At 34.1% G+C, this 25099-nt stretch overlaps 2 protein-coding genes across 5 annotated transcripts in view; both read right to left on the bottom strand.

Moving 5' to 3' along the window:
* Positions 1-25099, bottom strand: part of myo18b (myosin XVIIIB) — a 673005-nt gene that overhangs the window by 354312 nt on the left and 293594 nt on the right. The gene's annotated exons all lie outside the window — the stretch shown is intronic.
* Positions 1-25099, bottom strand: part of scarb1 (scavenger receptor class B, member 1) — a 47524-nt gene that overhangs the window by 4703 nt on the left and 17722 nt on the right. For 2 of the 4 annotated variants that reach the window (NM_198921.2, XM_009305694.3), the window contains exons 6-11: positions 24203-24318; positions 23373-23539; positions 22347-22465; positions 8255-8328; positions 5566-5617; positions 3709-3855 (exon numbers count right to left, since the gene is read on the bottom strand). In NM_198921.2, the coding sequence (NP_944603.2) occupies positions 3709-3855; positions 5566-5617; positions 8255-8328; positions 22347-22465; positions 23373-23539; positions 24203-24318 (675 nt within the window). Of the gene's footprint in view, positions 1-1534; positions 1592-3708; positions 3856-5565; positions 5618-8254; positions 8329-22346; positions 22466-23372; positions 23540-24202; positions 24319-25099 lie in introns of all 4 variants that reach the window. The other 2 variants (XM_017357939.4, XM_017357940.4) reach the window with 2 other exon arrangements.

The following is a 25099-nucleotide window of genomic DNA, read 5'->3' as shown; positions in this document are numbered from 1 at the left end:
TAAAATGAATAAATTAATAAAAAACAACTAAATGTAATAAGATAAAAAAATAATAATAATAAAGTTATGAATGTTACCAAAATTTCACCATATATATATATATATATATATATATTAAAATTAATAAAATATAATATATAGTTAATCCTACATAATGATTACATTAAATACACTTTTATAAAATGAATACATTTACAACACTGACATGGTTCATTATTAAATGTATACATAAACGTATACATGCTGATTAACTAAAATCATTGGCAATAGGGTCAGAAATTTAGTATAAGTTTGTCTTTTTAGAAAAGTATTTGACACTAAAGGTAAAGAATATGTTCAGGTCAAAAATGATGGATAATTTTATTTAAAAGATTAGTGCATTACATTAGCTATATTTTATATCATGTAAAAAGCATGTTGAATGCATTATGAGGGATAATATTAATCAGTCTTTACTGTCATTTATGGTGTCATTTAAATAAGCAATTTAAGAGATTTGAAATCAAAATCACAAATATGCAGTTGAAGACAAAACTCACCCTACTATGAAATATTAATTATTCTAAATATTTCCCAAGTGCTGTTAAACAGCAAAGACATTTCAGATTTTATTGTTATTCTGGAAACTCACTTACTCGTGTATTATTATTTTATATTTATGTTTAATTAATTACACAACTGCGGAACAAGCTATAACTAAACTATCTGCATAAATAAAAGCCACAGCAATTAAAGAACATCCTCACTACTGCAGAACAAGCACTCCAGAAACACTAGCAAAATAAACTAACAACTGTCCAACAACAACAACTTAAACACACACTTATATAGACAGACACACACACGCCTGCCTGCCTACTTTCTTACTGGCCAACTTACTTCCTAGCCTGCCTACTTACTTGCCTACTTACCTACTTATTTGCCTACTTACCTACTTCCTTACCTGCCTACTTACTTACTGGCCTACCTACTTGCCTACTTATTTGCCTACTTACTTGCCTGCTTACCTACTTCCTTACCTGCCTACTTACTTACTAGCCAACCTACTTACTGGCCTACTTGCTTACCTACTTACCTGCCTACTTACTATGCCTGCCTACTTAGTTATTTGCCTACTTACTTGCCGGCGTGCGTACTTGCCTACTTGCATACCTACCTACTTGCCTACCTGCTTGCCTACTTATTTACCTACTTACTTGCCTGCCTAATTTAACACAATTACACACATACACTTAATTACACTTACGACTTGCCTAATGAATCTAGGTGAGCCTTTAAATGTCACTTTAAGCTGAACACTAGTGTCTTGAAGAATATCTAGTCTAATATTATGTGCTGTCATCATGACAAAGAGAAAAGAAATCAGTTATTAGAGATGAGTTATCAAAACTATGATGATCAGAAAGGTGTTCCAGCTATTGAATAGCACTTGGAAAATATTAGAAAAATAACGAAAGGGTAAATGATCATCTTCAACCGCACACACACAAGACACGTTTGATTGCACTTGTCTTTGCTTGTTGGATATGCATACATAAACTCTGGTGCTGACCGCTTGTGTGAGAGTTTGTGAAGACTTTTTCCAGACTTTCTGTAAAACAAACCATGCAAACGTTTGAATGATAGCCATCGAGTCCCATGCAGAGTGTTAAAATGGGTGATAAAAGAGTATTAAAGGTGTTTATGGGACTTTTTTTGAAGGGGGGGGGATATGCCAATTTTACACTCTCCTACAGTTAAACAGTCAAGATTTACCATGTTTGAAGCCATTTAGCAGATCTCTAGGTCTAGCAAGAGCACTTTTAGCTTAGCATAGATCATTGAATCAGATTAGACCGTTAGCATCTCACACAAAATTGACTAAAGAGTGTCAATAATTTTCCGATTTACAGCTCACACAGTCGGTTGCGGCTCCAAAACATTTTTCTTTTGCGGTTTCCAGTTAAACAAAACACTAAGCTCAGATTTAGCAAAATATTCATAATATTAGCTATTTTTTATTTCCACCACCATGTGTTTTTAGGGACTCCATAAGTTCAACTGTCAATGTGAGCGCAAACTGAAGAAGATGCCCAGAGGTGATATAAACGTGGAGCTGCTTATTTCTCTGGTAAATTATAACCATTTCTTTACCACTAGAGCTGCTACTAGAACCAGCCATGCTTGCTCGATTCGCCGTGTCAACTATCTGTCGTCTTCTGTGTTAAAAGCGGGGTGTCAGAAGCTTAAAGGTGTGTAGCGCCATCTAACTTCCTGTCAATGGGTAATTTTGCACACTCTTCTGCTCGACGCCAGTGGAGGAAAAAAATAAATAAATAAAATAACTAAACAATAAAAAAAATAAATGAATAAAAAAAATAAATAAATAAAAATTATATATATATATATATATATATATATATATATATATATATATATATATATATATATATATATATATATATATATATATATATATATATAAAATAAAATGAAAAAATAAATAAATAAATAAAAAAAAATAATTAAAAAAAAAAAAAAAAAAAAAAAAAATCGCTTGGGTTTGAATCCCGAAAAACACCTCGTAAAACACTGATGAACCAAAACGAAAAGCACCCAGTGTGTACGAGCCTTTAGTTCATTATAACTTTTTAAACCAAGTTAATTATGTTTTAACTTTAAACAGATTGCATAACTTATAAAATTAAGTCAGTTTAACATGATATAAATTCAATGGACTCAAGGTTAATTTAATTCAACTTAATTTAAGGCAACCAGGAGGTTTTTATAACAGTGTACGATTTGGAGGGAGTGTAACAAAACTGTTACTTTGTTCATGATTTAGAATTTTTTTATTTATTAAAAAATAAAATTAGCTGCTTCAGGTGTGTTTGATTAGGGTTGGAGCTAAACTCTCCAGGACACCGGCCCTCCAGGACCGAGTTTGGACACCCCTGTGTTTATTAAATAAGTCTTTATTAAATAATAGGTCCTCTTACATTAGTAAAATGATCAAATTCTTTGGCCATTTTTTGAGAGATGCTAATGGTCTAATCAGATTCAATGATCTATGCTAAGCTAAGCTAAAAAAAAATGCTCCTGTTAGATTCAGAAATTTGCAGAATGGATTAAAAAAAAGTGGTAAAACTGTTTAACTACACTGAAGAAAAATCTGTTAATGAACAGTTTCCAAATTTCGGGTTTATTTACGGTTGTGAATTGCATTATGGGATGTTGATCTCTGCTCCGTCAACAGGCAGTTGACAAACTCCAGTTTACAAAGCGACTTGACATTTTAGCTGTTTGAGATAATAATGTATAAAATAAATAATAATATCTAGAGAAATAAGCCTGTAGAACCACCAGTAGATTTTTCTGTTGTTTATTGCAAGGTTTCTTCAGCGTAATATACAACACCAGACAATATAGCACTGCAGACTACCACACACGACAATGAAAGGCACTATTTTCAACCTTCAAAGCCACTTTTTAGCTTGAAAAGAAGATCAAGCTCCCATAATGCAATTCAAAAGCATAAATAAAACCACGAATCACAAAATACACACAACTGATAACTTACATTTACAGTGTATGGGAGAGTAAAATGAGCATATTTCATATTTTCCTATGAACCAACCTTACCTGCTGAAACGCCAAAGCGCATCTGTGAAGCCCTCTCTGGAGGAAAGGTGATTAGTGAAACTGATCATGCGTATAAAAGTCTCGTACCTTATCGGTGAGGAATAATATGACAGCAGTCAGGATGGCAGCGAGGCCGAGAGCGATGAAGATGTACTGCATGTACTCCATGACCTTTGGCAGAACCACCAGATTGGTGCGAAACGTGTGCAGGACGGGTCCGTCGATGTAGCCGCTCTGACAAACACAGAAATAAAATTCACACTTCAGTACAGGGGTGTGCAAACTCGGTTCTGGAGGGCCGGTGTCCTGCACAGTTTAGCTCCAACTTCCTTTAACACACCTGCCTGGAGGTTTCTAGTATACCTAGAAAGAGCTTGATTAGCTGGTTCAGGTGTTTAAATTGAGTTGGAACAAAAATCATGCAGGACACCGGCCCTCCAGGACAGAGTTTGGACACCCTTGCTTTGGTATAATGAGACTTTCTTCAATGCAAGTCAGTGCACTTATTTATTGAGCAGCTTCACAGTTGTGAAAAAGAAAATAGCGGTATTAATCAGGTGTAAATCTAATGTCATGATAGAAGTAAATAAACAGATATATTAGGAGACCCGCTTGTATTGGGAAATGGTGTGAAGGTGTGAATGGATTCAATTGAGTATTTTGATTGGAAGACAAGTTATTATGAGGGGATGGTGCTCAGTGGGTCCACCATCATTTCAAGAATGGGTTACAGAACTGAGGAAGGTGGCAGCATATGAAAAAATAACATAGAATACTAGATAAAGTGGATGTTTATCAGAGAAGATGGGGAAATTACTTGCCATTTTTCGAGAAGGAATAAGGCCATTGTGGTGAGACGCACACCAAAAATGTAATTATATATATATATATATATATATATATATATATATATATATATATATATATATATATATATATATATATATATATATATATATATATATATATATATATATATCTCTTTTAAAATTATTTATGTATTATTGTATTGTTACTGTTCCTATGGAGTTTAATAAGTATTTGTATTTACAGGGTCTACAATAGCAATACTCAATGACAGTACCGCCGCTGTAGGGGAGGGATAAGGGGATGTTTAAAGGAGGTAAAATGTGTAAACTGATTGTATTGTGAAATTATTGAAGAAAAAGAAAATAAAAATAGAATCATAAAAAAAAAAAAAAAAGTAAAATTAAAAATAGAAAAATCTAATTAATAAAAATTAAATCAGATAAAATTATCTAATAATAAAAATACATACATTTTAGTTATTAAATAAAGAGTATTAATAAGAAAATGTGAAAATTAAACAAATTTGTACAAAAATTATTTAAAGCATTTAAATATTTAATTTAATTCATCTATTTCTACAGCGCTTTTACAAATGTAGATTGTCACACATCAGTAATTGACTGATGTTTGGTTAAAACGTGGTTAGTTTTGATTCAGTTGAATCATAGGATTCAGCTGCTCACAGGAGACATGTAATTATTTTGTATTTTTCACATGGCATTATGTATAATTATATTCATTTTGGAAAGATACAAGGTACCTTTTAAAAAGTTATGGTGATTTTCCACTTTTGACAAGGATATTCAATTATTTTATTTGCAAAAAAAGCTACTTTTTTATTTCTTAAGAAAACCTTTTCACAACTTCAGCTAATGTAAGTCAGATTTCAGCTTTAAAGTGAAATTAACCATTCATCAAAAAAACATAATTGGTTTGCTTCCTTAAATTACTTTAATACCACAAATGATAAAAATGACTTTCATTTATATATAAAAAAAAATAGATAAATATTCTCGCTGAAATGGGATAAAACACAGCAAATGTTCATTGCATGTCATTTCAATCAGTTTTACACCCTTGCAATGGACATTTTCAGGTGTTGGATTTATGTTGTAGTGTTCCGTTTCAGCTCACCTCTTCAAACCACAGCATGGGCATCACCACCTCCGCTATATTCCCTGTTTCTCTGAAACAAGCAAAAGCACAGCAGACAGCAGTGAGAGAGAGAGAGAGACTGAAAACAAACATTTCACAAGAGCAGGAGAGAGCGGTCGGATCTCTCAAACAGGCTGTTTTTAGGTTTTTATTCCTCTAATAAAAAAAAAAAAACTGTAGTTTGAAGTCTGATGTTGGAGAAACATGAGTAACACTAACCTTGTCAATTCTTTTACTATTTATTTACTTGTTCTCAGAATTGTACCTTATATACACACTCTCAGAATAAAAAAATGGTACATTGTACCAAAGAAGCTACAAACCCTTGTCACTGGAGCAGCACCTTTTTATGGGACAGAATTGTACCTTAAGACAAAGAAACAATGTTGTACTGTTGCAGTTTGTACCTTTAAGGACATGATTTGCATCATGGGAAACCAAAATGTACCTTTGGGTTTTTAAAACCTGCAGATTCAATATTGTGCCTTCATCAAAGAGACAAATCAGATCCATGAAGGCATCACTACAGTGACGAGACACTTTGTACAGACAGTGTCAAATGTGCTCCTTCAAGAACTATTTAAAAGGCTTTTTCCTAAATTCAAAATGTGTCATTTTCAGGAAGTATAAATCAAACACATTTTTAAACAATGTTAAAAAAAATTAATAATAAAAATAAAAATTGTGAAAATCCAACTTATTCAATAACAATAAAACACTTTAACACAAATCAAGAGCTTTTTGCTGAACATTCCACAACAATTTTCCCACACATGCTACAGCAGTACATTCTCACATCTAAAATAACACTATCCATTGTCCACACAATACCTTTTTATTCACGTAAAAGTTATTTTACTTAATTTTGCACCCCTCTATTTCCATTTTAAAATTATTATAACGAGATGTGCACAATGTTTGATCAGTTTTACAATACTTAATGTCTGCATGAACACTGCATATGCAGGACTTTTGCCAGCTCTTGTGTGTAGTGGAAAGCAAATGCCAAAATGTGCGGAGATCAATGAAGCTGTAATTATCATAAAACGCTCACTAAATGTTTATTAAAAATGCTTTAAATGTTTAGTTTACAACACCAATAATTTTGTTTTACCAGTTGTATTGTATTACAGAACTTAAATGTTTATGATTTTCTTTAAACGCATGCTTTTAAAGGATGATTCATGTTTTAATAAGGAAATTAATCATAAAATCACTTCGCCTTTCCAGTAATATTAATTTATAGATATTGTAATATGTAGGGCCAGATGGAATCTGCAGACATTTTTTGCTATTTCTGCCGAGAATTTTGCTAAAAGTCTGTGGATTTCTGCTGAATTATTTTGGGAGTATCATAACTAAAACCTTAATACGTGAAATAGAAAGTAATACCTTTTAAACTTTTATTTTGTTTAAAATGCAAATCCAATTAGATCCACTTATTTGTAAACAAATCAAGTCTCTTATATATCTACTAAAAGACCGAAAATATTACTGTACAAACTGCATTGTGCATAAATCAGATGAACATTTTCACATTAGTCAATAATATTACTGAAATTAATTTAAAAACTGAATAAAAAGATTCACACATTTACTCAAGTAAATAAAATAATTAATGATGGGCTAAAAATCTGTGGAAATCTGCACATGCAGATTCCATGTGGGCCTAATTTGTACCTTTTGAATGAGAACAATTGTGTACCTTCATTTCAATTGTTCCATAAAAAGGTAGAGAACAGTATCATAAGAGGAATTTTTCTGTACTATTTAGGGTACAATTTTCACAAAGGTACAAATCTGTTGCTTAAGGAGCATTCTTTGTACCAAGGTGTACCTTTTTTCCTGAGTGTACATTGTTGTGACCACCAAAATGAAAATTTGAAAATGAAAAAAAATAAATAAATAAAATAATAATAATAATAATAATAATAATAATAATAATAAATTAATTAACTAATATAATAATAATAGTAATAACAATAATAATAATAATAATAATAATAATAATAAACAATAATAATAATAATAATATTGATAAATAATAATAAAATAATAATAATATTGATAAATAATAATAAAATAATAATAATATTGATAAATAATAATAAAATAATAATAATAATAATAATAATAAACAATAATAATAATAATAATATTGATAAATAATAATAATAATAATAATAATAATAATAATAAATTCTTAATATATAAACAGCATGCGAGTGATTCATTTTCATTGTTGGACACTCATCTTCATTTAGTGCAGTTTATTTTTTGTCTCAAAGACGTGTCAGACTTGAAGATTTTTTATAATTAATAGGGGTCACAACAAACGCAATTCTTTAAAACCGTTTTAGCAAAGCAACTAACCAGAGACCAAAAACCAAGATTAAGTTCAATGAAATAATACAACTTGGTATTTCCAGTAATAAAGAGATAAAGAAAAGAGTAATGGGCTGTAAATAAAACGAGCAATAATGTAAAAAAAAAATATTAGTGCACTAAAAAATACATAAATGCACAAAAGCAACATAACAAACAAATAATAAAGTAAAATTAAAAACTAATTAAAATCAATTAAAAAAATAAATAAACTTAACTGGCTAAAATTATATATTATTTGCCATTTTCATCAACCTACAGGAGTGTGTAGTTTTCTACTTACGAGATTCCCGAAACTTTCTTTAAGAAAAGGTTGAGCTGCAACCGAACAGAGACGTTCACCGGCACACCAGTCTCCTGTAATGCAGACACACATTTACCATCATTTAACAGATGCTTTAAAAAATAAATAAATAAACAATTGTTTGTAGCAGTTTGTGGTTTCATACAGCACATTTACAACACTGCTTTGCCCAAAGTGCTGAACACAACCAATCCTAATTAAAACATGCAAACAGATTCCTGAAGGCTCAAATACTAAAGGAAGATGAACAAAAAAGTTTGGAGTGTCTAATGTAACGAAGGACTAATTAATTAAATAAACTAAACTTTAATTTAAAACAAAAACTAACCTCAAAAAAAAATATTCAGAAACAATTCCTTGGATTTACTCAATTTTTTTGCGTTAAGTGGTTGTAAACAATTTATTTATGCTGAATTTAAACAAACAAAATTAAGTTGAACATTAAACTTAATTTGTTTGTTTAAATTCAACAAATAAATTGTTTGCAACAGTCCTGCATGCAACACTTTTTCTGCGTCCTAATTTACATTATATTTATCCTAAATAGCATTGAAAAATATAAATCTCCCAAATCATTAGGTTAGACATTAATTGCACGAGTAAAAGAGCTTTTCAAAGGCTTACGTATTCTTTAGTATATTTGTAGACTGCATCTTGGGTTTATTTTTAGATCACATTTCATGCATAATTGTAAATTTTCCTAAAACTCTACTTTTTGAATTCATATTATATGTTAGGCACCTATAGGGTCTGAGTAACGCAATTTCCATTCTCTATATGTCCTGTACATATGGTGGAATTGACAAAGCTGGCTTTCACTTAACTTGCGTAAGTATTTAAACATAATAATAATAATAATAAATTTATATATATATATATATATATATATATATATATATATATATATATATATATATATATATATATATATATATATATATATATATATATATATATATATAAAAGAAATAAAATAAATGCTCCTGATTATTTCACAGAAAAGTAAATAACCGGGGATATACATACACACGACCCCTTAAATCCATGAACTTTGAACGTGTAGAAAACATACATTGGCTTAATGTTTACATTCTGCTCAAGGCTGCACGTGTGTTCCTCCAAAATGTTGTCAAAATGTGAAACATTAAATTACAAAACTTCTATTCTCATTTGGGTATGCAATAGCTGAGCTAAAATGAGTTTAGCCCTCACACATCTCCCTTTCACGTTAATATTTTCTACAGGTTACTTTACAATATTATCATTTGTGCATATACATATTAGATTACCAAAGTCAAAACTGATCAACTAATCTAACAAAAAAAAAAAAAAAAAAAAAAGATCAGTCCTACAATAATGTTAATTAATGCACAAATATTTTGGGATAAAATAAAAATTTTAAACATTAAAATAAATAAAAACTCAACAGAAACTAGTTTGTAATTTACTTTGCAACATTCTGATTGTATTTAAAATGCATTTTCTTTCTATTCCTGTAGATGTTCTGTGAGCAAACTCTTATTTTAATGGATCTAACTGTTAATAATAATAAAACTGCTTTTATTTAAAATGCATCAAAATATAATGTCAATATTCCTTTTCAAATCAGGGTGTGCTCATTTATGATCAGCACTGTGTATTAAAATGTAAATATTCATGCATTTTCAGCATCATCACTCCAATCTTCATTATTATATGCATGGGTATAATAAGAGTGTAACATGCGGATAAAGAAACGTTTATGAACACAAATTCTGAAAATCCTGAAACCCTTTGTGCTTGATCTGAAAACCGAAATAAGTGATAAGGAGAAAATCCTGTAGATTCACTATTATAATTAACACAAAAACAATACTGATAAGCCAATGTGATTAAAACTTAATGTTAATTATGCCCTGCGGTGATGCTCAAGTCTGCTAAATATGTGACCGTATTAATTGGGAAATCTGCAGCAAATTTAATTAGTCATGCATGATGAAAATTAAAAATAAACCTCAACTAGAAGCCTTTAAAAAAAGGTGGAAAAAAACTGAAACTGTACATTATCCTTGATACAAATGACATGATGACATTACAACCTGTAATACTTATAAAACATGCATTAAAATGTCATCTATTAAGTCAAAATCAGGAGTAAAGAATCGACCAAGAAGAAATAGCACTTTTTAATAATAATAATAATAATAATAATAATAATATAGACGGCAACATTTATTATTATTATTAGGTTTGATATTCTTAATTATGACACTAACAAAATTATATTATTAATGATGATCATCATTATGATGATGATGATAATAAATGATATAATAGTAATAATAAATAAAACTAACAATATTGTTAAACAACAAACTATTAATAATGATAAACAATAAATAATATATTACTATAAGGCTTTGATATTCTTAATATTGAAGACAAAAATGTACACATTATTATTGATTATAAAACAAATTTATAATTGGTAATAATTATTATTTCATTCATTCTCTTTTCAGCTTAGTACCTTTATTAATCCGGGGTCGCCACAGCAGAATGAACCGCAAATTTATCCAGCATATGTTTTATGCCCTTCTAGCTGCAACCCATGACTGGAAACACCCACACACTCATTCACACTCATACACTATGGACAATTAAGCTTACACAATCCCCCTATAGCGCATGTGTTTGGACTTGTGGGGGAAACAGGAGCACCTGGAGGAAACCCACGCCAACACAGGGAGAACATGCAAACACCAACAGCTCCAGCAAAGGCTCAAACCAGCAACCTTCTTGCTGTGAGGCGATAGCACTACGTACTGCACCACCGCATCGCCATAATAATTTTTAATATTGTTGATGATAAATGCTATAATAGTAATAAATATAACCAAGAATACAGTTTATTAATAATAATAAATAACAACAACTACTACTATTATTGTTATTAATGGGGTTTGCCATAGGCAAAGTCCATTCTTACTATTGTGGTTTATTATTCTTCTTCCTTCTTCTTCTTCTTCTTCTTCTTCCTTCTTCCGTCCTATTTTTCGGCGCGTAACTAGTCCCGCAGCTTTCGTCCCAGACCCTTGAAAGTGGGCTCAAATCGTGCGGTCTTATCGGGAATGGTGTGCTATGACTTTTATAAGGGGTGGGGGTTTTTTTGGCCCCGCAGGGGCCAAAAAACCCCCCCAAAAATCCCATAGACTTAACATTGAGCCGAACTTTGACGAATCACTGCGCCGAGTGTGAATATCATAGAAATATGGGATTCACAGCATCTGTAGGGGGTTGCAGCCTAAGTGAGAACATACCCCGCAAGGGGTTATAAGTTGCACCCCTGGGGCTCTAGGACGTCCCAAAGTGGTCCCCATTGACTTACATTGGCCCATTGACTCCCATTCATTTTCTAGACACTCGTAAGATACTATTCCCGGAAATCGCCGTAGCGCCAACAGTGAAATTCGTAGAGACATGGGATTCGCGATATCTCGAGAGGGTTATAGGAGGCTTCAAACCACACCCCGAAAGGCAGTAAATGTTATACCCCTGGGGAGCTAGGACGTCCCAAAGTCTCCATTGACTTTACATGGAGCCGAACTTTAACCAATCACTGCGTCCATTGTGAATTTCATAGAAATATGGGATTCACAACATCTGTAGGGGGTTGCAGCCTAAGTGAGAACATACCCCGAAAGGGGGTATAGTTTGTTCCCCTGGGGTGCCAGGACGTCCCAAAATGGTCCCCATTGACTTTACATTGCCCATTGACTCCCATTCATTACATTGACTCTCATTATAAATGTCATATGTCAATCACAGTACATAGCAGTGTCATACTGACTTGGGGGTTGGCTTATTTGTCTCAGGCAACCAATCAGCATCTCATTATGATATTTGAGCTAACAAGCCACGCCTCCCCAAACCACTTAAAGACCCTTAATAACTGCCCCATTGACTTAACATGGGGTGGGACGTCCCATTGCAGATCCCATTGACTTCCATTATAAATGTCACACATCTATAACATTACATAGGAGTGTCATAGAGACATGGGGGTGGGCTCATTTGACTCAGGCAACCAATCAGCATCACTTTATTATAATGAAGCTCACAAGCCACGCCCCCAAATTGGTCCCATAGACTTCTATTATAATAGGGCTAGATGCATATCTTTGCATAGCAGTGTCATACAGACTTGGGGGTCGACTCATTAGACTCAGACAACCAATCAGCTTTTCAATATGATAATGAAGCTCATAAGCCACGCCCCCAAATCCATTTAAATACCCTTGATAAGTCTTCCGTTCACTGCCATTTTAACTGGTCTACATGCATAACTTTGCATAACAGTGTCCTATAGACTTAGGGGTTGGCTCATTGGACTCAGACAACCAATGAGCTTTTAAATATGATAATGAAGCTCACAAGCCACGCCCCCAAACTGGTCCCATAGACTGCCATTGTAACTGGTCTACATTCATATCTTTGCTAAGCAGTGTCCTATTGACTTGGGGGTTGGCTCATCTGACTCAGAAAACCAATGAGCATCTCAATATGATAATGAAGCTCACAAGCCACGCCCCCAAACTGGTCCCATAGACTGTCATTATAAGTGGCTTACATGCATATCTTTACATAGAAGTGTCATAGAGACTTTGGGTTGGTTCATTTGACCTGGACAGCCAACCACATTCAAGTTCACTCTTTAACCTCGCCCATAGCAACAAAACAGAGTACCCTAGCAACCATTCATCAACAGGTATATCTCAGTATCAGAACATTGTAGAGACTTGGGGATTGGCTCGTTTGACTCATGCTAGCAAACGGAACTTCCTATATGCTACACATGCTAGCAGTGACTAGCTACATGCTAATATTGACTAGCCAAGTACTGTAACTTGCTAGAAATGCTTACTAAGTATAAATATTTCATCAGGCATGTATGTGAGGCTTGCCTAATAACCACCCAGGGTACCCAAGCAACTGCCTAGCAACCACCCAAATTACCCTAGCAACCGCCTAGCAACCACCTAGCAACCGCCTAGTAACGCGTTAGTAAGGGCCTAGCGACCACTCAGGACACCCTAGCAACCGCCTAGCAACGCCTTAGCAACCACTTAGAATACCCTAGCAACCACCTAGCAACACCTTAGCAACCACCTAGCAACCACTCAGGACACCTTAGCAACCGCCTAGCAACACCTTAGCAACCACCTAGCAACCACTCAGAACACCCTAGCAACTGCCTAGCAACCACCTAGCAACCACTCAGAACACCCTAGCAACCGCCTAGCAACCACTCAGAACACCCTAGCAACCGCCTAGCAACACCTTAGCAACCACCTAGCAACCACTCAGAACACCCTAGCAACCACCTAGCAACACCTTAGCAACCACCTAGCAACCACTCAGGATACCATAGCAACCGCCTAGCAACACCTTAGCAACCACCTAGCAACCACTTAGGACACCCTAGCAACCGCCTAGCAACGCCTTAGCAACCACTTAGAATACCCTAGCAACCACCTAGAAACACCTTAGCAACCACCTAGCAACCACTTAGGACACCCTAGCAACCGCCTAGCAACACCTTAGCAACCACCTAGCAACCACTTAGAACACCCTAGCAACCGCCTAGCAACACCTTAGCAACCACCTAGCAACCACTTAGGACACCTTAGCAACCGCCTAGCAACACCCTAGCAACCATTTACATTACCCTAGCAACCACATAAACACATGAATTTAACCATTTCTCCACATTTACTGCTATTTTGCCCAGTTTAGTACCATTTTGTACCCCATCGATTTACCACGCAAACCCCATTCACATTTCCTTTAGGAAATGTACAATTCTAGTGTTACTATTACTGTTCACTTTTTCAATCCTTCGGCGCGCAACTCCGGCCGCATTTTTTGCCCTAGAATGATGAGTGAGGTGTCAAATCGACCGGCCTGTTGAGGAGAGGTGTGCTATGATTTTTCAAAGAGGGTGGGGGTACACTGCCCCCATGAGGGGCAAGAAAGTGACCCCCCAAAATCCCCATTGACTTAACATGGACACAAAATGGCTGACATTGATATCTAGATTAGAGAGTCGTAGAAGCTTGGGAGTGGGCTCATTTTACTCCTCCTATCAAGTCGGTATTAAGTAGTGACATAACACATTTGTAGACACTCCCTAGCAACCACTTTAGGCCCCCTAACAACCATAAAACAACATGAACAAGTCATATTTTAGCACTGGAATATCGTAGAAAGACAGGGTTTGGGTTCTTTTGATGCAGGTTGATCAAATCTCGATCGTCTTCACCTATTACAAAGGCGTTGCCACACCCTAGCAACCATTTACATTACCCTAGCAACCACATAAACACATGAATTTAACCATTTCTCCACATTTACTGCTATTTTGCCCAGTTTAGTACCATTTTGTACCCCATCGATTTGCCACGCAAACCCCATTCACATTTCCTTTAGGAAATGTACAATTCTAGTTAGTGGGGTTTGCCTTAGGCAAAGTCCACTATTGTTATTCTCCATACTTATTATTATTATTATTATTATTCTTCTTCCGTACGTTTTTCGGCGCGTAACTCGTCCCGCAGCTTTCGTCCCAGACCCTTGAAAGTGGGCTCAAATCGTCCGGTCTTATCGGGAATGGTGTGCTATGACTTTTATAAGGGGTGGGGGGTTTTTTGGCCCCGCAGGGGCCAAAAAACCCCCCCCAAAATCCCATAGACTTAACATTGAGCCGAACTTTGACGAATCACAGCGCCGAGTGTGAATTTCGTAGAAATATGGGATTCGCAACAGCTGTAGGGGGTTGCAGCCTAAGTGAGAACATACCACGCAGGGGGGTATAAGTTGTACCCCTGGGGGGCTAGGACGTCCCAAAGTGGTCCCATTGACTTAACATGGGCCCATTGACTCCCATTCATTACATTGACTCCCATTATAAATGTCACATGTCAATCACAGTACATAGCAGTGTCATACTGACTTGGGGGTGGGCTCATTTGACTCAGGCAACCAATCAGCATCTCATTATGATTTTGAAGCTCACAAGCCACGCCCCCCCAAACCACTTAAAGACCCCTAATAAGTGCCCCATTGACTTAACATGGGGTGGGATGTCCCATTGCAGATCCCATTGACTTCCATTATAAAGGTCACACATCTATAACATTACATAGGAGTGTCATAGAGACATGGGGGTGGGCTCATCTGACTCAGACAACCAATGAGCATCTCAATATGATAATGAATCTCACAAGCCACGCCCCCAAACTGGTCCCATAGACTGCCATTATAACTGCCCTACATGCATATCTTTGCTTAGCAGTGTCCTATTGACTTGGGGGATGGCTCATCTGACTCAGACAACCAATCAGCATCTCAATATGATAATGAATCTCACAAGCCACGCCCCCAAACTGGTCCCATAGACTGCTATTATAACTGCTCTACATGCATATCTTTGCTTAGCAGTGTCCTATTGACTTGGGGGTTGGCTCATTTGACTTGGACAGCCAACCACATTCAAGTTCACTCTGTAACCTCGCCCATAGCAACAAAAGAGAGTACCCTAGCAACCGTTCATCAACAGCTATATCTCAGCATCAGAACATCGTAGAGACTTGGGGATTGGCTCGTTTGACTCATGCTAGCAAACAGAACTTCCTGTATGCTACACATGCTAGCAGTGACTAGCTACATGCTAATATTGACTAGCCAAGTACTGTAACTTGCTAGAAATGCTCACTAAGTATAAATATTTCATCAGGCATGTATGTGAGGCTTGCCTAGTAACCACCCAGGGTACCCTAGCAACTGCCTAGCAACCACCCAAATTACCCTAGCAACCGCCTAGCAACCACCTAGCAACCGCCTAGTAGCGCCTTAGTAAGGGCCTAGCGACCACTCAGGACACCCTAGCAACCGCCTAGCAACGCCTTAGCAACCACTTAGAATACCCTAGCAACCACCTAGCAACACCTTAGCAACGACCTAGCAACCACTCAGGACACCCTAGCAACCGCCTAGCAACACCTTAGCAACCACCTAGCAACCACTTAGGACACCCTAGCAACGCCTTAGCAACCACTTAGAATACCCTAGCAACCACCTAGCAACACCTTAGCAACCGCCTAGCAACCACTCAGAACACCCTAGCAACCACCTAGCAACACCTTAGCAACCACCTAGCAGCCACTCAGGACACCCTAGCAACCGCCTAGCAACCACTTAGAATACCCTAGCAACCACCTAGCAACACCTTAGCAACCACCTAGCAACCACTCAGGACACCTTAGCAACCGCCTAGCAACACCTTAGCAACCACCTAGCAACCACTCAGGACACCCTAGCAACCGCCTAGCAACGCCTTAGCAACCACTTAGAATACCCTAGCAACCACCTAGCAACACCTTAGCAACCACCTAGCAACCACTCAGGACACCTTAGCAACCGCCTAGCAACACCTTAGCAACCACCTAGCAACCACTCAGAATACCCTAGCAACCGCCTAGCAACACCTTAGCAACCACTCACGACACCCTAGCAACCGCCTAGCAACACCTTAGCAACCACATAGCAACCACTTAGGACACCTTAGCAACCACCTAGCAACCACTCAGAACACCCTAGCAACCATTCAGAACACCCTAGCTACCAAAACAAATACATTTTACCCCATCGATTTGCCACGCAAACCCCACTCACATTTCCTTTAGGAAATGTACAATTCTAGTGTTACTATTACTGTTCACTTTTTCAAAACTTCGGCGCGCAACTCCGGCCACATTTTTTGCCCTAGAATGATGAGTGAGGTGTCAAATCGACCGGCCTGTTGAGGAGAGGTGTGCTATGATTTTTCAAAGAGGGTGGGGGTACACTGCCCCCATGAGGGGCAAGAAAGTAACCCCCAAAATCCCCCATAGACTTAACATGGACACAAAATGGCTGACATTGATATTTAGATTAGAGAGTCGTAGAAGCTTGGGAGTGGGCTCATTTTACTCCGCCTATCAAGTCGGTCTTACGTAGTGACATAACAAATTTGTAAACACCCCCTAGCAACCACTTTAGGCCCCCTAACAACCATATAACAACATAAACATGCCATATTGTAGCACAGGAATATCGTAGAAAGACAGGGTTTGGGTTCTTTTGATGCAGATTGATCAAATCTCTATTGTCTTCACCTATTACAAAGGCGTTGCCACACCCTAGCAACCATTTACATTACCCTAGCAACCACATAAACACATGAATTTAACCATTTCTCCGCATTTACTGCTATTTTGCCCAGTTTAGTACCATTTTGTACCCCATCGATTTGCCACGCAAACCCCATTCACATTTCCTTTAGGAAATGTACAATTCTAGTGTTACTATTACTGTTCACTTTTTCAAAACTTCGGCGCGCAACTCTGGCCGCATTTTTTGCCCTAGAATGATGAGTGAGGTGTCAAATCGACCGGCCTGTTGAGGAGAGGTGTGCTATGATTTTTCAAAGAGGTTGGGGGTACACTGCCCCCATGAGGGGCAACAAAGTAACCCCCAAAATCCCCATAGACTTAACATGGACACAAAATGGCTGACATTGATATCTAGATTAGAGAGTCGTAGAAGCTTGAGAGTGGGCTCATTTTACTACGCCTGTCAAGTCAGTATTAAGTAGTGACATAACAAATTTGTAGAAACTCCCTAGCAACCACTTTAGGCCCCCTAACAACCATATAACAACATAAACAAGCCATATTTTAGCACAGGAATATCGTAGAAAGACAGGGTTTGGGTTCTTTTGATGCAGGTTGATCAAATCTCTATCGTCTTCACCTATTACAAAGGCGTTGCCACACCCTAGCAACCATTTACATTACCCTAGCAACCACATAAACACATGAATTTAACCATTTCTTACCTTTCAAGTGCTATTGCCCAGTTTAGTACCATTTTGTACCCCATCGATTTGCCACGCAAACCCCATTCACATTTCCTTTAGGAAATGTACAATTCTAGTTATTATTATTATTATAGATAAATGCTATAATAGTAACACATATAACCAACAAGTTTAATAATAATAATAATAATATTATTATTATTATTAATTAATAATAGTAGTAGTTGTTTTAATATTATTATTATTATTATTATTATTATTATTATTATTATTATTTAGATGATGATGATGATGATGATGATAACAAATGCTATAATAGCAATAAATATAACCAACAATTTTGTATAACAACTATTATTATTGATAACCAATGCTATAACAGTGATAAACATAACCAACAATACGTTAATAATATTAACAACAACTATTATTATTAACATTAATATTAATAATAATAATAATAATAATAATAATTATTATTATTATTATTATTATTATTAATTATTATTATTATTATTATTATAATAATTAGTTGTTGTTTTTATATTATTATTATTATTATTATTATTATTATTATTGATGATAACAAATGCCATAATAGCAATAAATATAACCAACAATTGTATAACAACTATTATTATTGATAACAAATGCTATAACAGTGATAAATATAACCAACAATACGTTAATAATAACAACTATTATTATTATTATTATCAACAAGTGCTATAATAGTAAATATAACCAACAGTACTGTTAAATAATAATAATAATAATAATAATAAGTTTCTTATGAAGGGCCAAAAACCAAAACAAACTAAAGATAAATATACCAAACTGTATTACAATAAGTTATGCTAAATTTCTAATTTAATAATATTTTTTAAAATTGTATAATATAAATAACATATGTTTTTACATTTTACTATGAACGTCTTACAATGAAAACAATCCCATTTAGAGCATAATGGAGTTCAGTATCAATGTCTTGTGCATAGTCTTCTACCTGTCATGTAACCGTTTTTTCATGTTAAAATGTAAATACGGATTCATTCACAAAATTTACCGGATAAATAATTTCAGTTTTTGGCAGCTCAACAAAGAAATAAAAGGTTATGTTGAATCAGAATTGACGATCTCGGTTTAAGGCATTTGCCCCAATCTTTCCCATCATTCTCCCTCAGATTTGGTGGTGGGCCAAATCAAATGCTTACCATGAGCCAACTTTGGCCCACGGGCCCTAGTTTGAGCATCTCTGGCCTAAACATAATCACACAGATGATGCTTTTGCACTCACCGTCAGGTCACACGTCAATAAAACCACAATCTGCCTTTGATTATTTATGGATTGAAAGTTGGCCAGTTTGAGAACAAATGTACGGTTATATATAGAGAGACGCTGAAAGCAAAGAGCAGCTTTCGTGAGAGCGTATAATGACCACAAGAGCACACAGAATCTGGAGATAATCGCGATTCATCCCGGATGTTCAGCGTTTGACTGAAACTAATGAAGGACTGAAGGAAACGTACAGATCATCATTATATTCTGCAATCCTGTTATAACTGTAGCGTCTGTATCTGCAGATAATCACAGGACAGAAAGTGCAGAAGCTCTTATCAGACTGTCTGTGTGGCAAAACACCCAGGAGTTCAGCTTACAGAAGGCACTCGCTTAATTGCTGCTGCTGGTAAATCTTTTTATGTCTACCTTTAAGATTATTATATATTTATTATTATTATTATTACCAGATTTGAACATTAATTTGGTTTTATTGATGTGTGATGTGACATTGTGTGCAAAAGCATTATTTATGTGATGAAGCCTCGGAAATATTAGGTTACGAATGCAAAATGAAGGCTGTATGGCAGCCTAAACCAGTCAAAACTACATGTAACGCTGTTCTTGCTAAAACATTATCATTATTATAATAATTAATTGGTAATAATATTAAGTTCATAATTATAATATTGTATTATATTATTACATTACATGATATTATCAACAATTATTAAATTATTAAAAATAGGCAAGGCTTGCATTTGGCTGGTTAGGATTTAAAATGTAAATATGTATATAAACATTTATTAAAGGAGTTCAATTGAATTATGTAATTACAATTATAACCATGCCAGAACATGCACATAATTATAATTAATAATTATTTGGTGGTAATTTTGCTTTGACAAAGCACAAAAATGCACCCAATTAATAATGCCCAAACGATAATTAAGAGAAACAAGAGAAAATCTAATGTCTTTACGTTTGGCTGAAATTAAAACAAATAAAAATATTTTATCATCGATTATTAATAATTATTATGCATTTTATATCATCACATTATCATTTATTTTATTCATAGTTGAATTATTTTCATACATCAACTTATGAAAATATTTAAATAATAAATGTCAATAATAATGTTAATAAACAATAATAATAATAATGATTATTACTACTACTACTGCTACATTTTTAATACTTTCATTTGTATTATTTACTTTATATTATCATTAATACTATTATCATCATCATCATCATCATCATCATCACTGTTATTATTATTATTATTACTATTATTATTATTATTATTATTATTATTATTATTGCATAAATTGTTTATTTAAGAAATAGGCAAGGTTTGCATTTGGTTGTATAGGATTTAAACTGGTGTACATTTATTAAAAGGGTTCAATTAAACAAATTATGCAATTTTAATAACAGTATGTGCATGTTCGTTATGGCATGGTTATAATTGTAATTAGCATGTATTTCGTGGTAGTTTTGCTTTGACAAAGCACAACAAAATTGCACAAAATTAATGTCCAAACTATATTAGAGAGAGAAAAAAATATATATAAAATAAAAACAGAAAATCTTATCTCTTTTAGTTTGGTTCTAATTAAAATAAATAATTATTAATTCCTATTAGGCATTTTATATTGTATTAATATTTTTTTAAATAACTTTTATACATGTATTATTACCTGTAATCATTTTAATATGATAATAATAATTTAAATTATTGTTATTGCATTAATTACTTAATCATATTTACGTTATCATCATCATCATCATCATATATTTTAATATTGTCCTATTTTAATTATGCATTTCATATTAATTTTGTAATATTTATTTTCATTAATAATAATTACTAGTTATTATACATTTTATATTATACATTTAACTGAAACCAATAGAATTAAATACTTTGTTACAACAAACATATATATCCTAACAATTATAAAAATGTGCTAGAATGATTAATCTGTATGAATACAGTTTGTGTGGCTGTTTTTATTTCCATTGTAAAATATTAAAAATGGCAGGACACTCCAGAATGGTTGCCAAGTAATACCTTAAAATCTACACAGTCTACAGATGAATGCACATTTAACTAGGAATATGGAAAGTTCGCTTTATATGAATAAATATAAAAGAGCCAAAGTCTTCCATGTGAGAGTAAAGAAAGATCACCTCTCAAGGTTATTGATTATCAGCTGTTATGAAAACCAATAAAACCCTAACCAGTTTATCACGCAGATAAGCTTTAAAATGTCAAATTGCTCTTATCTAAATTGGCAGCACAAATATGTGATGCTGTTTGTGTTTAAAACGCCTCCACCTCGGCCCGTTCAGTGCTTTTGACTGTTTTTCAGAGTTTCAGCTCTTGTAAATGAGATTATGCTGCTGATTACTGCCATTAAACCATTACAACATCTGATAAGCTAATTGGGAATGATGGTTATTGTGACCTTTATGATGTTTGCAGGGCTCTCACTCAACAACCCATCATAAAGCAGATTAAGACTGGAAATCTGAGCGACTAAAGGTTTTCTGATTACATGTAGAAAAAGAAAACCCACTTGCTTCAAACTGGTTTGATTTTAAGTTTTGCTTCTGTTGTATGCAAAGATATTCCTAAAAACGCTCTTAAAAAGCCTTTGACTCCCATTTTAACAACAAAAAGATACCATATGGATGTTAATAGTTGTGTTTCCATCTCCTATGTGAATTAAATATATTTGCAAAACTGGAATCTCAAAAAAACATTAGTAAATAAAGCAGCATTTACATCCAAAAGACAGCGGATGCCCTTCCAGCCGCAACCCAACACTGGGAAAAATGCATTAATATATATATTTATTAAAGCATTAGTCTGGTTCTCTTACCGGGTGGATATCAATAAAAAGGCCATGTTCATCTTCACTTGGGCTCAATCCACTGACTGTGTCCAGCAGCTGCGGGTCAGCGTTATAAAAGTGCGGCTGAGAGATGAATGTTGGAGAACCTGAGATGGTGAGAGAAAATAATAAGGGAAGAAATGCTCCTAAAAAGCTTAAACGTATATAAAAAACAACAATAAATAAAAAATAATAATAAAAATAAATAAGTTAAAGCTATGTGTAAGAGATCTAAAAAATAAAAATAAAAACAGATTTTATTGCATTTCAAATACCAATATATAATAAATGAACATGGATATTTCTAAAAATACAATTATAACAATTTAAAATTGTATTTCCCATTTTGTGATGAATAATCAAATTTCTCCTCCCCTAATAAACTTGAGTTTGTTGTGGTAAAAAAGGGGGAGGGGGGTTGGGGCACACAAAAAACATGAGAAAACAAGTGATAAGTGACAAGGAAAAAGTAATGCTAAACGACAAGAAAAGGAAATAAAAAAAGGAGAAATTAATTAGTAACAAGATAAAAATATGAACAAAGAGAACAAAAAAGGAAAAAAGACAAGGAAGGGAAGAAAAATAAAGAGGACAGAAAAGAGAATAAAATAGAAGGAATGAAATAAGAGAAATGAAAAAGAAAATAAGGGAAAACAAAAGGAGACGAAAGCAAAGAAAGATGAAAACGAAAAATGGAAAAAAAAACAAAAAAAAAAAAACAAAGAAAGTAGTATACAAAGAAAATAAAAAAAAAAAAAAAAGCTGAAAAAAGCAAACAAAAAGAGACCAACAGGATGTAAAAGATGAACAAAAGAAACCATGAAAAAAAAAAAAGTTACAAAAAAAAAAAAAAAAAAAAAGAGTTAAAAATGGAAAATGAGGGGAAAAAAGCATAATACAAAAGATAAACAAAAACAGGAAAAAGTTAAAAAAAAAAAAAAAATTAATTGCTTTTCATTTTTAAAAAAAAAAAAAAAAAAATTGCATTAAAGCACGAGTGTTGTAGCATCTGACCGTGTCTGCAGGAGCTGACGTTCAGCAGGCCCGACTGCCTGCACGGACAGAATCCTTCATTTGGAGGAAAGTCTGCCCCGTTTGCAAACAGAGTTTTCGGAGAGACGTATCGGTAAACAGGAATCCCACTGGACACCAGCGGCCGCTGATACACCAGCTCCATCGACCTGACACACACAAGCTCATTATGGGCTGTTCTCATTTCACTTCAGTACTTAAAGCAAACATTTTCATTTTGATTTTAGACTCAAAATAATAATAAAATAATAATAATAAAACACACACACACACACACACACACACACACACACACACACACACACACACACACACACACACACACACACACACACACACACACACACACACACACACACACACACACACACACACACACACACACACACACACACACACACACACACACACACACACACACACACACACACACACACACACACACACACACACACACACACACACACACACACACACACACACACACACACACACACACACACACACACACACACACACACACACACACACACACACACACACACACACACACACACACACACACACACACGGATAAATGAAAAAGAAAAATCAATAAAATTAAGTGTGGATTAAATTAGACTGATAAATTATAATTCCATATTTAGTTTATATTTAAAGCACTTTATTCAAACCATGAAAACATGATTTAAGCATTTTCAAAAATTTCCAGCACCCAAACAAACCCTGTTTTAGAGGAGCCTCAGTGAAAGGCACAGGATGTTTTTATAGCACTATGGGCTCTTATTTTTTTGGTGCTCTTGAGTGCTCACCGGCAGGCGTCTGGGCTGTAGAAGGGCATGGTGGTCTCTTTGGTCATAAAAGGAGGCCACATCTGACCCGCTGTGCCGTTGATCATATTACACTGATCAGACCTCCAGTAGTCCACCTGCACACATTAAACACAGCATTTCCTGCTCAACACGTGACGGCTGTGTCCAAATCACACACACAATCACTTCTATACATATAGCAGATGAGGAATTAACATTTACATGCATCAAGGGATTCTGGGATTTCTGATGCTAACAGGAGGATGCGCTGGAAAAATATATTAATTTTTTAAAAATATATTAAATATATTAATTTTAATATATATAAAAAAAAAAATATATATATATATATATATATATATATATATATATATATATATATATATATATATATATATATATATATATATATATATATATATATATATATATATATATATATATATATATATATATATATATATATATATATATATATATATATTTGGAAATACATTTATATATATTTAAAAAAAAAAAAGTATTTGGAAATACATTTATATATATAAAAAAAAAAAAGTATTTGGAAATACATTTATAAAATTAAATAAATGGCACTCTTATTTTATTGCCGTTTTAAGCAAGAAAAGAAAATTGAAAAATTAAAGAATAAAAATAAACAACTTTTACAAATGAAAAAAAATAAAAGAATAAAGAAAAATTAAGGAATTTAAGCAAAAGATTTAAGTGACTATGAACATTTTTAAATGACAAATACGATTCTTTTCATCAAAATTGTATTGTATTCATTAATAGAAGGGAAACACTACAAATAAGAAAAAGAAAACTGAATAATTAAGAGAAAAAAAAAACAAATCAGTTGAGAAAATGAGAAAAAAAAGATGGGAAAATGGGGGA

The sequence above is a fragment of the Danio rerio genome, chromosome 10 (assembly GCF_049306965.1).
Source record: "Danio rerio strain Tuebingen ecotype United States chromosome 10, GRCz12tu, whole genome shotgun sequence".
NCBI classification, from domain to species: Eukaryota; Metazoa; Chordata; class Actinopteri; order Cypriniformes; family Danionidae; genus Danio; species Danio rerio.
This window is presented reverse-complemented; position numbering and strand designations above follow the sequence as displayed.